Genomic DNA, 16,963 nt, shown 5'->3' on the forward strand with positions numbered 1-16,963 from the left:
CCATTGGATGATGATACTTTGGGGGTCTTAAACCAAGTCAACCATTGAATGAGTGACATACTTCGGAGATCTTGAATCAAGTCTGCCATTGGATAAGTGACATACTTCGGAGGTCGTAAACCAAATCAACCAATGAATGAGCTACACACTTCGGAGATCTTGAACCAAGTCTGCCATTGGATGAGTGACATACTTGGGAGGTCTTAACCCAAGTCAGCTATTGAATGAGTAACATACTTCGGAGATCGTGAACCAAGTCAACCATTGAATGAGTGACATACTTGGGAGGTCTTACACCATATCAGCCATTGGATAAGTGATATACTTTGGAGGTCTTAAACCAAGTCAGCCATTGGATGAGTGACATACTTTGGAGGTCTGAAACCAAGTCAACCATTGAATGAATTACATACTTCGGAGATCGTGAACCAAGTCAGCCATTGGTTGAGTGATATACATTGAAAGTGTTCAGCCAGCGATTAGATTAGTGTACTTCGCATTTTACGTTTACTGTGACCAGAAAAACACGCCGGTTGATCCCGATTATTATCAGCAGCTGATAATAAACATTACCTAACAAACGAATGTTATCTAAGCAGGCCAACTCATATTATCTACAGTAGTTTTGTCCTATCTTAATAAAGACTTACCTCTTTGTACTACTTTTTTGTAATGGGGGATTCCCCACCGACTCTTACCGACTAACCCCTCACGAATTTCATGTGGTTTTATTCGGTAAGCGCTGTGGGGTTCTAGTCGGACTCTTACCGACTAGAATCATACCGCATGACCACAGATACACGGGAATTTATTCACAAGATCATGAACTAGCTAGTGCACTCAGACGTACTATGGAAGGTCGACATGGCACCACACCATTAAAATATTGTAATTCTATTGTAATATGTGATCAGTGGTTGAGTTTACAATAATTTCTTAATACCCCGGAGTTAGTAGATCCTGCGTACCTCGGGAACACGTTAAGGTTTCAGTTCCATCATTAACAATTAAGTTTGATAGGAATCATTATACTGTTAAACATTAACCTAAGCCCGCAAACCGGCTTAGGAGAAGCGTGGTGGGTCAAAGTCTTATCCCTTTCTTATAACGAGATTAACACTACATGGAACATTAAAAATAGGTTGATATTGACGACATAACCTACTTCTTTTTGCAAGGATTTCTTTAATCTAAACGACTTGTTCAAAATTGCAAAAAAAAACAAAGCAACAAACAAACTTACAAACACATTTATATTATTTAGTGTTACAATAAACAGACATAATAATGTATTCTATTCTATATAGCAATGAGAATGACACAGCAATATGCAAAATCTTATCAAACGGAATGACATCGTAAAAAACAGATAGATTTGTGTTATTTTCGCAGTCAATGGTGTTTAGCTGTGTTCTAATACATTTAAAAAACTAAATATATTAAAAATATATATATAAACAATGTGGTTTTCCGGTAAAAAGTTTCGAAGGACACGATGTGAGAATATTGACGAGTTGTTAGCAGCAACCAGTGAGTGATAATCTTAGTTTGTGAGTTAAATATATTTTGTTCTAAAAAATGTTTTTTATCTATACCAATTTATGTTCTTATCAACGAGCGTGCAAGTATTTTGTGTATTGTTTCGGTGTGATATATATTTATACGTCCATATACTAGGCATATACATATATATACCTGTATATGTATACAGTTTATATTGTCATATTTAGATAAGTATATGTTTAAAGTAATGTTTAGTAACTCTGTGAATAGCTCGTCCGGTGCAGTCATCTTTGCTTCAGCCGCCATGCAAGTCTGTGTTTCGGTCAAAGGGTTTTTTTTCAGTATAATACAGGTGCCATATGTCACGGTTATCAGTGCCTATGCCTCATTGACGCATCTTTAGTGTTGTTATAAGGTTTTATGTCTAAGTTGATGCATTGTTCAGACATGCTCCTGTGAGGTGTTTGTTATATACAATAGTTTTCCACATACTTATTATTATTATATTTGTGTGATGAGCATGGGTGTTTTCCATTGTCTGTGTGTATTTATACATTATATAAGTATTTATATGTAGTATATAATTGTATATTAAAATTATAATATCAACTATCTTAGCACTCATAACACAAGCTACTCTGTATGCTTACTTTGGGGCTAGATAGTGATGTGTATCGTTTAAGTATATTTATTTATTTAAAAAAAAAAAAAAAAACTTATGCATATCAAAAAGACCAACTGTTGGTGTGTATTTGTGTTAAATACATATATTTAGTGTAGAAATATATCTAATGTTATGTGTGTACTGTGTAGGTATAAGTGTGAGAGAAACATAGGTGTCAAAGTAAAAAGTGTACTTAGTTTAAAAAAATAAAGTTTAAAAACTATAATCCGACTACGTAAAAAAGTGATACAAATAGGACGAAACAAGAAACTATTTGTGACAGAAATCGGGAATGCATAGGCACAGGCATAGGCATAGGTACAAAAATGATCATGGTAGAGCCGTGGTCGCACCCATTATATACCTACCGCGTTATACTTATGTTTAATGGAGGTATTCCCTGCATAATCACAGAACATAGGTAGTAGGTGCGATCACGGCTCTACCATGATAATTTTTGTACCTATGCATTTCCCGATTTCTGTCAAAAATATTTTCTTGTTTCGCCATTTTTAGAACGCTTTCTTACGCAGTCGGATTATAGTTTAAAACTTTATTTTTTTTAAGTACGTACACTGTTTCTCTCACTTACACAGTACACACATAATATTACATACATTACACATCATCACCATTAACAACCAGTGGCGTGCACTTCATAGATGCATAAACGCAATGCATACCCTGAGGATTCATTACGTACCTGTATTGGAGACGGAATTTTCCATCCATGCACTATAGGTATACTATAGTGCATACCCTAGTTAAAAACCTTGTGCACGCCACTGTTAACAACCCATAGTCGGCTTCGGCTGACTATTGAGCACGAGTCTCTTCTCAGAATAAGGGGGGGTTAGGCCTTCACCACTACGCTGGTCAAATGTGGATTGACAGACTTCACATACATACAGAATTAAGAAAATTCTCAGGTATGCAGGTTTCCTCATGATGTTTTTAAAATGCACATAACTGAAATGTTGGAGGTGCATGCCCCGGACCGAAATCTAGGGCAAAGGTCTAAATTAGGGTTTTTGTTGTTTTATTTCAGACCCCAACGAACACATGGTCCGCCTCCTCAAGTACAAAGCCCCAGTAGTGTGCTACACGGCTGTAGGCAGCGACTCCATCAGACTGGACCTGGACCTGGACGGGAAGCATATCCTCTCGCACGTGTTCAAGCTCGGAGAGGAACAGGAAATGGTGAAGGTTGATGGAAATAAAGTGCGTATTTTTTTTATTTTCAACCATAATAGGTAGGGCCGGACTTTAAGCTTGGACATCTTGGGCTTGATGCTTTTTTTTTATTCTTTACAAGTTAGCCCTTGACAACCTCACCTGATGGTAAGTGATGATGCAATCTAAGATGGAAGCGAGCTAACTTGTTACGAGTAAGATGAACACACCCACACCCCTTTCGGTTTCTACACGACATCGTACCGGAACGCTAAATCGCTTAGCGGTACGTCTTTGCTGGTGATAACTAGCCACGACCGAAGCCTCCCACCAGCGCTTAGACTAGATTGCACTGTCACTTAACATCAGATGTGATAACCTATTCCAAATTTTTAAGTGTTACCTAATAACTTGTCGTTAAATAAAAATATCGATTTCTCAAACAAGATAACCTTAACAACTGGCTTCAATTGAGCAGGACTAAACTAATTAAAAGAATTTATCTGAGCCAAGATTCGAACGTGGGACAAACAATCTGAAAGGCCAGGCAGTCTGACCAAACGCGCTTTAATTTTATTGGAAGAACAGAGGAAGGAAAAACGCAACAACCATAAATATTTAACACCTGTTTAAATGACATTATTAACGCATTTTAATAATAAATGTACGGTGAAGCAACCGTGCGTATAATATTTGCGTAAAGATGCTACAAAAATCTTAATGTGACGCATTATTCATTATTATGTTGAATTTATGCAACTTGTATACCTGCGTGCAGTAAAAATAAGGATACATAAAAAATATCTTTTATTCATTCACAAATTAACGCCTGACTTCTAGCTGACATAATGCTAAGAGACGATGTCGTCTTAACATCTTGAAAGGTTAATTAGTATCGCAAAATCTTGAAAGGGTCACAGGTGATAGGGTGTATGCCACTTCGCACGTTTGGTTAATTCTTCTCTTGTGTTGTTTAGTGTTTATGTGTGCTAGTTCTGGTGAAGCTGTGGTACTTTATAAAAAAATGATTTTCAATCGATACTATGTAAATTAGGTCTAATGAATAAAACTTTAAATTAATAATTAAATATGAGCGAATATCCAGTCTGCCCTGGGCTACGCCTCACGTTACGCCTCTGGAATTGGTAGAGTTATTTAAAAATTACGAATGCAGTAGCGTAACTAAGGAGTGGCAGGGCTGGCAAAACAGGACTACAGTCCGATGTTGCTCCCTCCCGAGAAGCTGTGAGCTCAGCAGTAATCTAATATATATGAGCATTTTATGGGATCCCACCCAATGTATTCGTCACGGTTCCAGATGGTATTTTTACGCTGTGTCGTGTGGTTTCTTCAGGGCATATTAACCGAACGCTTAATGCAATCAATAGTATTTTGTTTTAGTAACCTATGAAGGATATCTCTGCCAGTAATATTATCAGGTGCTTAAGCCCTTTCTTTCATATTTTATTAATTAATGTGACAAAATTTATCTTGTGTATTTTCACGCACGACTGCCACTATAATCTATCTGTAATCTTGGAAATTAGATAAGTGCACAAATAGGTAGTCAATTATTATAATCCGTATATTAGAAAAGCCTTTTACAATGTGACAGCTGCTTAAATCTCTCTTATTAATTAAATCACAAAAGTTACATATTTATTTCATCAACTGAAATAACAAAATTAAAAATCCGTGCCTTGAAGAGCACGTAGTCTGGAATTGGTGGTGTCACACGACGCGCGTTGAAGAGCACATAGTCTAAAGATGGTGGTGTTACATCCCGTGCCTTATAGAGCACGTAGTCTGGAGTTGGTGGTGTCACACGCCGCGTGTTGAAGAGCACGTAGTCTGAAGTTGGTGGTTGTTACACCCTTGTCTAGCACGTTAAGCCCCACATTAAAAGCGATGACCCACTACTGGGTCTAACCTCTATCATATCCCCTCTACTATAAATAGAGAGGTCTGGCCAATAGTGGGCGGTTAAAACAGGATATGATAAATGATGAAAATCGTACCGAAAATTATTCACACCTGACCAGGTATATTTCAAGTTTTGTATGTCAATGCGAACATATAACGCAATATATAGTGTCAAGAATAAACTTTATGCCGATACTGGATCATCTTATATTGACTTGCCCTTCCATTTGGCCTCGCGGAAAATATTACGCCAAAAAAAAATCAAATAAATAAAACTTATATACATTTTATTTTGGAAAACGTCCTCAATAACAAACGCGATATATTATCTTGTAAAAAACACACACGATTCTGCTGTTTTCAGGTCAACCACCTAAATAGTCTAATTCCAGGGCTTTCCATTTATAGTCAAAATGTATCGTAAATATAATGTGTGCCCCTATTCTGTAATGACATCATTTGTTTCCATGGTAACTTCGTTGTTAGTGATATTGGCGAAAACTTCGTCGACGAGTATAAAATAGCGGAATCGCAGCCCTTTATATCTGACCCCTGAATACAGCTGTTTCGGAGAAACTTACTTTTTTTGTAATATTTAATACACAGATTTGCACAACAACTTTGTATAATGTTATGTATTCCCATAGAAAATAAAAAAACACTATTTATTTTGACAATGTAACACTCCACTCCTACTTCGGCATAGTACATACTTTTTAAATTCCTTTGACAAACTTTTAATACGAGGAATGTTGCGAGAAAAAGTAGTAAACAAATTAATGTAACTCTTAAAAACGCCACGTTACATCATCATCATCAACCTATATTCAGCTAACTGCTGAGCTCGAGTCTCCTGTCAGAATGAAAGGGTTAGGCTAATTGTCCACCACGCTGGCCCAATGCGGATTGACAAACTTCACACACGCAGAGAATTAAGAAAATTCTCTGGTATACAGGTTTCCTCACGATGTTTTTCCTTCACCGTTTGACATGAGACATTTAATTTCTTAAAATGCACACAACTGAAAAGTTGAAGGTGCATGCCCCGGACCGTATACGAACCCACACCCTCCGGAATCGCAGAGGTCAAATCCACTGGGCTATCACAACGTTACACCAGTGTACAATTAATATTCCATCCCAACCAACTAGTGGTTGAGGCCTGCAACTACACTCCCAACCTTAACGCTAACTTCAAGCAGAGGCGTCCCAAAAACGACCTTTACGATCCAGACGATGACATGACGACCGACAATGCTTCCCGGCCAACACAATCACAAGCAACACAGCGTCTTCGCCGGCGAAGACGAGATCCCCGATATCTAACGTCACCCGGACGTGGGTTTTCTAACTCACGATCTCGGGGGCGTCCGGACTGATTCACTCAGGTCACGGTTACACCTTCCCGAATGGCCCTCTAAGCCGAGGTCCGAGTCTTATAGGAGACGCCCTTAGAGAGCCGTTCCGTCCTCTATCTTTATTTCAGCCTTCGGGTCTCATCAGGCGATGTTTCTGCGCTCGCCCAACCCCCCCGGTGACGCTGTAGTGGTCCCACGTGGAGCCATCGGCACTTACTCAACACGACAAAAAAAAAACAATTAATATACTAATCTTGATCTGCCTCCTCCAACGATAGATAAGTGAAAGTCATTAAGCATACCTACCCTACAGCTTATCATCAGTTTTATACGTATGTTATGACAACAATGTCTATATTACAAGATTATGATGAGAAATCATTTCATTAAGTTGTCATTATCCTATCAAAACTATGACATTACATTTATCTTTAAATATGATATTCATCACCATATGCTATCTGCGTGGCCTCCTCTCTTCCTCTTCTAGAAGTAGGTTCTGGAGCATAGACCCACCATGCTGACTCAACAAGGACAATCTTAGTTCTATAGCTCGTATCAGATATTATTGATAATAGGTAAGTATAATTTTTAGTGGCACAATAATGGTGACTACAGGTTATTACTTAGCCTGACAGAGGCTCGAACCCAGGTTTTATTTTTTTATTCTTTACAAGTTAGCCCTTGACTACAATCTCACCAGATGCTAAGTGATGATGCAGTCTAAGATGGTAGCGGCCTAACTTGTTTAGGAGAAGGATGAAAATCCACACCCCTTTTCGGTTTCTACACGACATCGTACCGGAACGCTAAATCGCTTGGTGGTACGTCTTTGTCGGTAGGGTGGTAACTAGCCACGGCGGAAGCCTCCAACCAGCCAGACCTGGACCAATTAAGAAAATCTCAATCGGTCCATCCGGGGATCGAACCTAGGACCTCCGTTTTGTAAATCCACCGCGCATACCACTGCGCCACGTAGGCCGTCAAAAAAATAAATACTTATGATCCGAAGCCGTATAGACTTAACCGATGAGACAGAGAAATGTATAGATGTATTCATTACTCTCAGATAAAAGGCTGCACTAACAAGGCATCTATAATCTATACTAATATTATAAAGAAGAAAGATTTGATTGTTTGTTTGCATTGATTAAGCTCTGAAACTACTGAACCGTTTTGAAAATTTATTTTACTGTTGGAAAACTACACTATCCCCAAGTGTACTATCCACTATATATAGTCTATATACATAACATAGACTATATATAATCTCCGTATTCCTACGGGAACAGGAAACACGCGGGAGGAACCACTAGCGTCTGCTAGTTTATGAGAGTATGCAGGGAGTAATGTCTAGATTTACTGAATAGGCCCACCTGTTGAACGAGCGGGCGTGATCGAATCAGAAATGAGGAGATCCGCAGAAGAACCAAAGTCATCGACATAGCTCAACGAGTTGCGAAGCTGAAGTGGCAATGGGCGGGGCTCATAGTTCGAAGAGCCGTTGGGGTCCCAAAGTGCTGTAATGGCGATCCCGCACTAGTAAGCGCAGTGTTGGCCGACCCCCCACTAGGTGGACTGACGACATCAAGCGAGTCGCAAGGATTCGCTGGATGGAGATGGCTCAGTATCGTGATGTTTGGAAGTCCCTACAAAAGGCCTATGTCCTGCAGTGGACGTCCATCGGCTGATATGATGACTGAATAGATTTTGAAAATTCTTTTACCAATAGCCACGTTATTTGTAAGTGTCATAGGATCATTTTATCTTGGTATTCGTATTTCCACGTGACCGAAAACTACACGAGTGAAATTGAGGTGCGTCAGTTAATATAAAAATAAATTTAATAAGTATGTGTCATTTGTTTCAGATAAAGATGACCTACAGCTTAGAAAACGAGAATACGTTAAAACAAGTAGTAAAGATGCCCGACGGAAAAACCGCGTACTTTATCAGAGAGTTCAAAGAGAATGAAGTGAAAATGGTAAGAAAATCACCATATAACTTGCAAATAGAAATTATTATATTATTCTATTCGAGAGATTAATAGGGATACTGCCTTCCGAATCCAAACGAAGATAAGAACCCTAATTACCTAATAATATGAATTTAATGTTGATGAAAAGGAGACTACGCAACGCACGTAATGGAAGCCCTCAAAAGAAAAATTTATTTTCCCGTTTTTGCCACATTTTTCACTATAGAATAATGAATGTTACCTTTAACGTTCTGTGTTTAGTAGTTCTGTGCTTATCACCAATGCCGGATAACTTGATGCCTTATGAAGTCTTATAGGCTCCCTATCCTTAAGTAAACTACAAAGAATTAATAAAACGTTAGTAGAATAAATGTATCAATCAACGTTAAAACACGGGGATTTTGAATTTGATTTGACTTTCATGTTTTTTTTTTCCCGGCTCGTCCCTGGTGTCCCTTAGACGGGATGCCTCAATTAATTGCTTAAATAGCTTATAGGCTAATCCAGGACTGATTCTCACTGATTAGTCGAAGCGTGATGTTATACTATAATCCTATGACACTCACAGATGGCACATGACTTTCTATTGGTAAAAGCAAAAACAAATCCTTAGTAGGTAATTAGGTATCATAGTTTAGTAGATCCCCCTACAAACGCGCAAACACACAAACCTTACCACTCAATATTTATTTATAAGTTACTATCTGACGCCGCGCGGTTTTATCCGCATGGTTCCCGTTCCTGTAGGAATACAGGGATAATATATAGCCTATAGCCTTCCTCGATAAATGGGCTATCTAACACTGAAAGAATTTTTCAAATCGGACCAGTAGTTCCAGAGATTAGCGCGTTCAATCAAACAAACAAACATACAAACAAACAAACAAACTCTTCAGCTTTATTATATTAGTATAGATTTAGTAAGAGCCGTTATAGCCCAGTGGATGTGACCTCTGCCTCCGATTCCGGAGGGTATAGGTTCGAATCCGGTCCGGGGCATGCACCTCCAACTTCTAAGTTGTGCGCATTTTAAGATATTAAATATCACGTGATATTTAATTTGAGACACGTGATATTTAATTTCGGAAGGAAAAACATCGTGAGGAAACCAGCATACCAGAGAATTTTCTTAATTCTCTGCGTGTGTGAATTCTGCCATTGAGCCAGCGTGGTGGACTAATGGCCTAAGCCCTCTCACTCTGACAGGAGACGCGAGCTCAGCAGTGAGCCGAATATGGGTTGAGAATATTGAAAATTATGAATTTAGTAGTAATGTTACTATTTTTTTTTCCAGACAGTCACAATGGACGGCACAGATCTAAGCGCTACGGTACACTACGAAATTCTTCAGTAGAAGATTGTTTACTAACTAGAATAATTTATTTATTGCTAAGTTTATTTTATTTAAGATATGAAACAGTATTTAAAAAAGATATTACCTACCTAGTCATAAATTGTGTTGTACTTTATTTGCCTATCCTTTTACTTACTCGTAACTTACTAGTAGACCTTCAAGAGTTTTATCAGTACAAATCACATGAGAATATGGGGGATAAAATATAACCTTTGCTACACATTGATAATGTAGATTGCTATTGGTAAAAGATAGTTAAAATTGGTCCAGTAGTTTTGGAGCTTATTGTTACTTTACAAACAAACGAACAACCGAAAAATACTTTAGAGTAACCAATAATGCCTATGCCGAATGTGCAAGACATCATGACCAAAACACGATCAGTTTTATCGGCTGTCAGCCGTTAGCGCTGCAGGCACGTAAGATTATTTGATCATCAGTGGCTGACATTAGGGTTTTATGGTTACACAATACAGTTTTTAGGTTACACTTAATCAGTTTCCTGTCTGAAATGAAAAGTTACATGCACATTTACCTCGTTGCAACACCAAAGGCTCAGTATTTCAGGTGTTTAGCATTTGCGTAAGGACTGTGACAAGCAAGGCAATTACACTAACATAGCTATCTCATTGTAATCTCACAATTAGTCAGTCACGAATTTAAAACATTTAAAAAGCGAGTGACAAGGTTTTATATTTCTTAGTATATGTCTACACAAAATTATCATGATAACGATTTTTTCAAAATTTTACACTATTTCGGGTTATAAAGTGTGTGTCAGAGTAAACTCCATTCGATCGACTGTCTTAGGTGTATGTTGCCCCGCAGCATACACTATTTGCGTCTCAATACTTACGTCTGAAAAATGAAAGGCGCCCGCACGCATGTGCACGCTGTAGGCGGCAGCGCACGGTGAAAGGTGCGCAGAATAGGTTGCGTACAAAAAACATAACGCTGTCTTTCGTTCATCGAATTTTACTGCCCATATTTTTTTCATACCGGGGGCTATATCGGGAGTAAACTCCAAAATGCCACGATAGCCCAGTGGATATAACCGCTGCCTTCGATTCCGCGGGCGTAAAGGTTTTTTTGAATCCGGGGCATGCACCTCTAACTTTTCAGTTATGTGCATTTTAAGAAATTAAATATCAAGTGTCTCATATGGTGAAGGATGAACATCGTGAGGAAAACTGCACACCTGAGAAATTTCTTAATTCTAAATATGAAGTCTGCCAGTCCGCTTTGGGCCAGCGTGGTGGATAATTAGCCTAACTACTATCATTCTGAGAGGAGAACAGTGCTCAACAGTGAGCCGTATGTGGGTTTTTAATGATGATAATAAAATAAAAAAATTCGTGCGTATCTCGGAACGCTCGACAGAAGTGATAACGGAAACCTGCTACCGTATGCGTGAAAGGGAAGACAGACACAGTGGCGCAGTAACGCGTTACGTTACGAAGGGGTTTTTCGGGTACCCTCCCATACGAAGTTATCACATCAAAAATCCGTCAGTAAAAGTTTGCAAGATTTAAATTAAAAAAATTATAGACAGTACTAAAGTGAATTTAATTTTATTAATTTCCCTAGTATTTTTATTATCCCCGCGGTTTCAACGACGCAGTTCCCATTCAAGTGAGCATACGGGGATGACATATAGCCTTTGTAATTCGCTAATAATGTAGTTCATTGGCGAAAAAAAAAAAAAAAATCTGTTTAGTGAGAAACAAATTCACATTGGCATTTATACCAACTATTAGTTAGTAATATATTTTCTGTTTAAGAATACAAATAATAATTAAGTGTAAATTATATCAATTTTAACATATTTGACACATTTATTTTAAGTTGCTCTAAATCCATACATAATTAATATTCTTTATGTTCTATTAAATTTATGATGCCTTATTTGTATTCTTTATATATTATGTTATGAATCAAATCAGTGATATGGAATCCAAACGACGTAGGCATCTTTGGAATGTTATTTTATATGTGTTTATTTAAATGTACATAAAATAGATTTAAATGAGCATCTTTTATATCCCGTATTAGGCAAATCGTTAAAATTGTATCAAAATAAAACCGTGTTGTGAAATTGATAAAGTTTTGTTATTCAGATTGATTAATTTATTGCTACGTTTAGTATGCAATTTGTAAGTCACTTATGTATTCTGTGGTCTTACTAATATAAATCCTCAACGAAGGCTCATTAAGTCCGCGATTAGGTAGGGGTAGGTGCGGGGAAATTGAGCCCTGGGGTTCTATAACAGCCTTGGGGTAATTTTTAACAGTAATCCAAACAATAGGATTTAGTCTTTTTGCCAAATAATTAAACACCAATTAATCTTACAAATATCAACATTTATATCTTATATCATTTCCGTTCGACGAGTTTTTTATTTCTTTTACAAATTATTATTACACGTCAAACAGCCTATCAATACATGCCCTTGATAGAACAAGCCCCAGTTTCCCCTATTTAATTGTAATTTATTGTCTGACCTTTACATAATATTATTAAACTCGTATACGAATAAACGAGGTGTAATTAAGTCATCATCCCTACAAAGTCATAATGTCAATTATGTCATACTCTAACAATTCAAACATAGACATAAAATAGAGCGATTAATATTCTGCTATAAATCATTCACCTTAACTATTAATCATAATTAACATAATAACTTAATATGTGCGCATACGCATATGGCTTAGCATACGCGCCACCCCCTTCTATTGTCTATGCCGTTTGTTATTATCTAACGTTTAATCTATGGACAAAATGTGGGTCAAGCCAACTGTATTACACTTAAAGTGATATGTGAGCTTGATGCTGACTTGCGTGAAAACCGCGCAACTGGCATTTTTTGTTAATATAAATGTACCCATAGTCATGATATTATAAACTCTCTATCAATTTTGTAGAGGTAAAGTTTTTCTGACAAAGCCCGTCGAAAATAGTACCGTAAAGCTTAAATCTTTGACGGCCGCTGTGGCCGTGGTTTCGTAAATTAACAAAATGAAAAAGTATTTCTCACACACAAGGATGGTTTTAATGCCGGTTATTCGAGAGTATTTAGATGACTATCGTCATTATGTCTATTTTTTAACACACTGTTTAGGGCAAATGCCTTCTGAGTGGCTGCCACGCAGCTCCAATGCAGATTGGTGGGACATTTTGTGAGTACACGTTATTTTAATTGTGCAATAAGACAAAGGGGAGAAATTTTAATTTCTTTAACTTGTATCTGTAAAATATTTTTTAACAAACATAACAAAAGATTTTTTAGAGATCGAGACTGTCAGCTTTACGTGCTCTCCGTGGCACGGGGGTAACCACCACCCTTAGGCCGATAATTTTTATGTCAATTTTTTAGAAGAAAGAAAAGCTCAGTTTTAGGTATAACTACCTACGAGTAGCTCGATCCATGTCTTGAACCCGTTGAAAATCTATTAAGTATAAGATAAATAAAAAGTGTCAGTTACTCAGTGTTGGCACTGCGCAGTGTTGCGCAAGGACCATGTGGGTCAACATCGGTTTGCCTTTTGGGGAACTACAAGAGGTACAACCTGATTTCGCTCGCTTTTTGACAACTGCGGTGTTGCAAAACGTTACACATACATGCCACGCTAAGTGATCTGTTTAATATCTTATTTTAAATTGTTTGACAATTATATTTTAGTAAAGATAATTGCTAACTAATGTACAGATACATTAATCAATTCTATATTTGTTTAGTTGTCAAACGATTGCAATCTGCACTACTGAAACAAAATACGTAACAAACGATCCAAATAAGCTGTAGGTATGTTTGTTTTCACCAGGTGTTCAACATAATCTATAGGGCCAGGGTCTCTCCTATAGGACAGGAAACTTAAGATTTGAAGGTTAGGTATACCACCTCCCTGCCACCTCGGTATACCACCTCGATGCTGGTAGTTATGCTGCTAGCTATGGTAATAATGTTAGACTGCGTTTAAACGATTATTCAACTATAGCCGACGCCACGTGGTTTCATCTGTGTAGTTCCCGTTCCTGGGAGAAGATGGGGATAAAATGTAGCCACTCTCACACTCACACTCACAAATATCGTGGCTTTTTAATGGTAAAAGTATTTTCAAAATCGGGTCAGTAGCTCCAGAGATTATCTATACCAGACGATGTTACCTAATGATAACCAGAAGAATGTCTTAGTTTGATCTCCAAGGCGCGGGGTTGTAATATCACCAACTTTTCAATTCCTTAATGCTGCAAACAATTTTTTAAGAAAAATGAAAGCTCCATTTCATAGCATTAGAGGAACCAGACTAATGAGGAACGACCACAGAACAGACATCGCTGAAAGCTAACGCTCGGGACGACAGTTATTTTTTTTACCCATTTATGTAAACTAATTTAGGTACCTATTTATTATTTTTTAATTTTTAATCTGTTTTATATTGTGTCCATTATAGCATTTCTTCTTATTTTTTCTAATTATTTATTTCAAAGACAGACCCATTCATGACAAACCCAGTCATCATGCTCGTTCATGACGCCAGTGACGTCACAAGCGGCACAGACAACCACGCCGGTAATGTCGCCGGGACACGCTCCGGCTGACTCGATGACTTCCGCAGGATAGTGTTACATGACTATTCGAGCACCTTACGATATCGTCATGTAAATAAAAATAACTGTAATATTTGTAATTTAAATCAAATGCTGGTGCGCGACGATTTGTGCTCTCCGGAGGAGGAGGAAACCATTGCACGATCTCCCTGCGTTAATCTCACAAAAACCTTAAATAACTTGAGCAATTTGATTTCCTACTACTCGTATTTATTTGTTTTAATCTCCTGAATACTGAACATAAATGGAGGTAATTTTCTAATAAATAATTGATAACCAAAACAAGCTAATAACTATGATTAAGTAGTAATTGAAAGGTACCTGTTGGTAAGTGGAAAACTATTGCCTACAAATAGAATGACACCTTGAAGTATAAGTGTTCAGCCTCACGAGCCTGTAATTATACCATCAACCATACTTCCCTTCGTGCTGAAACACAGAACTACTTGGTGGCAGAACTAAGCTAATTTTGCCACCTAAGGCTTAAGTCGTAGTAGACTTCTACTAAATGTTTGTCCAAAAGAACAACCAGAAACCAAGAATCGAAATTGAATTGAAGAAACCAAGAATTGGAATTGGCACTTCTGATATAACTAATCAAAATCAAAAAAAAAATCAAAAATTCATTTATTTCAAGTATACAAGCACTTTTGATACGTCAGTTAACTATTTGTAAAGATACTACCACCGATTCGGAAGGCAGATTTTGCTGAGAAGAAACCGGCAAGAAACTCAACAGTTGCTCTTTTTTTAAAAAAAATCATACAATAATATTATAATTACAATTTATGAAAACATTACAATTTCTTATAGTTTTACTTCCTGTGTGAAGGTGGAAGCTGATCCAACGGCCTCCAAGCAACTTTGTCATTAAGGAACTCATCGATGGTGTAGTAACCTCGACTAAGCAAATGTTTTTTAACACATTGCTTAAAGTATATAAGTTAAGTATAAACTATATAAGTTAATTAGGCTTGCTTTGCTCTGAATGAAGAAATGTAATAAAAAATACTTAGTCTTTTTAGTTACAGAGGAGTCAGAAACATGACGTGTAAAGTAATTATAATTATTCATTACTATTAATCACCGCCTCTTATATTTCAGACTAAATACTATAGAATGATATCATGGCATGCTTTAAATGTCACCATGACCACTAGGTACACTAGATCTAATTAAAATACGATGAACTAAATTTGTTTATACCCATAGATTTATAACACATAGATAGTGTGTAGTCGCAGGATTCGTAAGCCGTTTTATGTGCCCTGAAATGGGAGCCCTTGACGCATCGCTACGCTACCGGCACGCTAAATCGCTTGCCGGTAGGGTAATAACTAGCCACGACTGAAGCCCCCCACCAGCCAGACCTGGACCAATTAAGAAGTCGGCCTGGCCGGGGATCGAACCAAGGACCTCCGTTTTATAAATCCACCGCGCATACCGCTGCGCCGCGGAGGCCGTCACATAGTTGCCATTCTTCTAATAATTTTTATCAACCAGAATTACGCCCGAAGATACTTGGGCTGATGATGGATTTAGTGTATTAGATTAATCCAAAGTTCACCTTTTTTTTTATTCTTTACAAGTTAGCCCTTGACTACAATCTCACCTGATGGTAAGTGATGATGCAGTCTAAGATGGAAGCGGGCTAACTTGTTAGGAGGAGGATGAAAATCCACACCCCTTTCGGTTTCTACACGGCATCGTACCGGAACGCTAAATCGCTTGGCGGTACGTCTTTGCCGGTAGGGTGGTAACTAGCCACGGCCGAAGCCTGCCACCAGCCAGACCTGGACAAATTAAGAAAATCTCAATCTGCCCAGCCGGGGATCGAACCCAGGACCTCCGTTTTGTAAATCCACCGCGCATACCACTGCGCCACGGACGCCGTCAAAACCTTCTGGCGACCGAAGCTTAACGAAAACATCCGGCACCGATATGCTATTCACCAGTTACATGCTGAATAAAATATCGATAAATATTTTATTAAATAAAATATAACACCCCGTTATGGCAACATATTTAGTATTATAGACCCGCAGTTATCCAGAAGTTGAACAAGATAATAGATTATATCAAACAGGACATATATGGCAACTAGTCAAAGTGATCTTGATATTTACATAGCTATGTGCATGATGCGATGTCGTAAACCATTTGCATAGGCCATCGCCGTGCGAAAAAACTTTTATTGGACATTTATTCATACTTTAATCTTAATACTTAAGTAATATTTTCGGAAATTATTTCACTAGTTGTCTAAATGGAAAAAATATATAGCTAAAATCCGCCAAAAATGGTCTTTTTCTTAATAAACTAGTTAACATGTTTGTGTAATTCGATCGGATTGTCTTGCTTTATGGTTGCAAACTTTGATATAAACCTAGAGGTAAAC

The 16,963-nt window shown here is 37.7% G+C and overlaps 1 protein-coding gene across 2 annotated transcripts; it reads left to right on the forward strand.

The window, feature by feature from the left end:
- Positions 1 to 1,370: 1,370 nt before the first annotated feature.
- LOC112046518 (cellular retinoic acid-binding protein 1) lies at positions 1,371 to 10,053 on the forward strand. 2 transcript variants are annotated; one of them, XM_024083158.2, is made up of 4 exons: positions 1,371 to 1,530; positions 3,216 to 3,388; positions 8,492 to 8,605; positions 9,894 to 10,053. In XM_024083158.2, exons 1-4 carry the CDS (start codon positions 1,461 to 1,463, stop codon positions 9,951 to 9,953), a joined length of 417 nt encoding a protein of 138 aa, XP_023938926.1. In that variant the 5' UTR covers positions 1,371 to 1,460; the 3' UTR covers positions 9,954 to 10,053. The 2 variants fall into 2 exon arrangements, with proteins under 2 accessions (XP_023938926.1, XP_052740410.1); XM_052884450.1 differs by lacking the exon at positions 1,371 to 1,530 and adding an exon at positions 1,832 to 3,096.
- Positions 10,054 to 16,963: the final 6,910 nt, after the last annotated feature.

Source organism: Bicyclus anynana, chromosome 11 (assembly GCF_947172395.1).
Source record: "Bicyclus anynana chromosome 11, ilBicAnyn1.1, whole genome shotgun sequence".
NCBI classification, from domain to species: Eukaryota; Metazoa; Arthropoda; class Insecta; order Lepidoptera; family Nymphalidae; genus Bicyclus; species Bicyclus anynana.

Excerpts from the sequence above, each read along its gene's own strand:
- LOC112046518 (XM_024083158.2), top strand. The coding sequence starts at position 1,461 with ATGTGGTTTTCCGGTAAAAAGTTTCGAAGGACACGATGTGAGAATATT. Across the intron at positions 1,531-3,215 it reads CGAGTTGTTAGCAGCAACCA|ACCCCAACGAACACATGGTC; the intron begins GTGAGTGATAAT and ends GTTTTATTTCAG. Across the intron at positions 3,389-8,491 it reads TGAAGGTTGATGGAAATAAA|ATAAAGATGACCTACAGCTT; the intron begins GTGCGTATTTTT and ends CATTTGTTTCAG.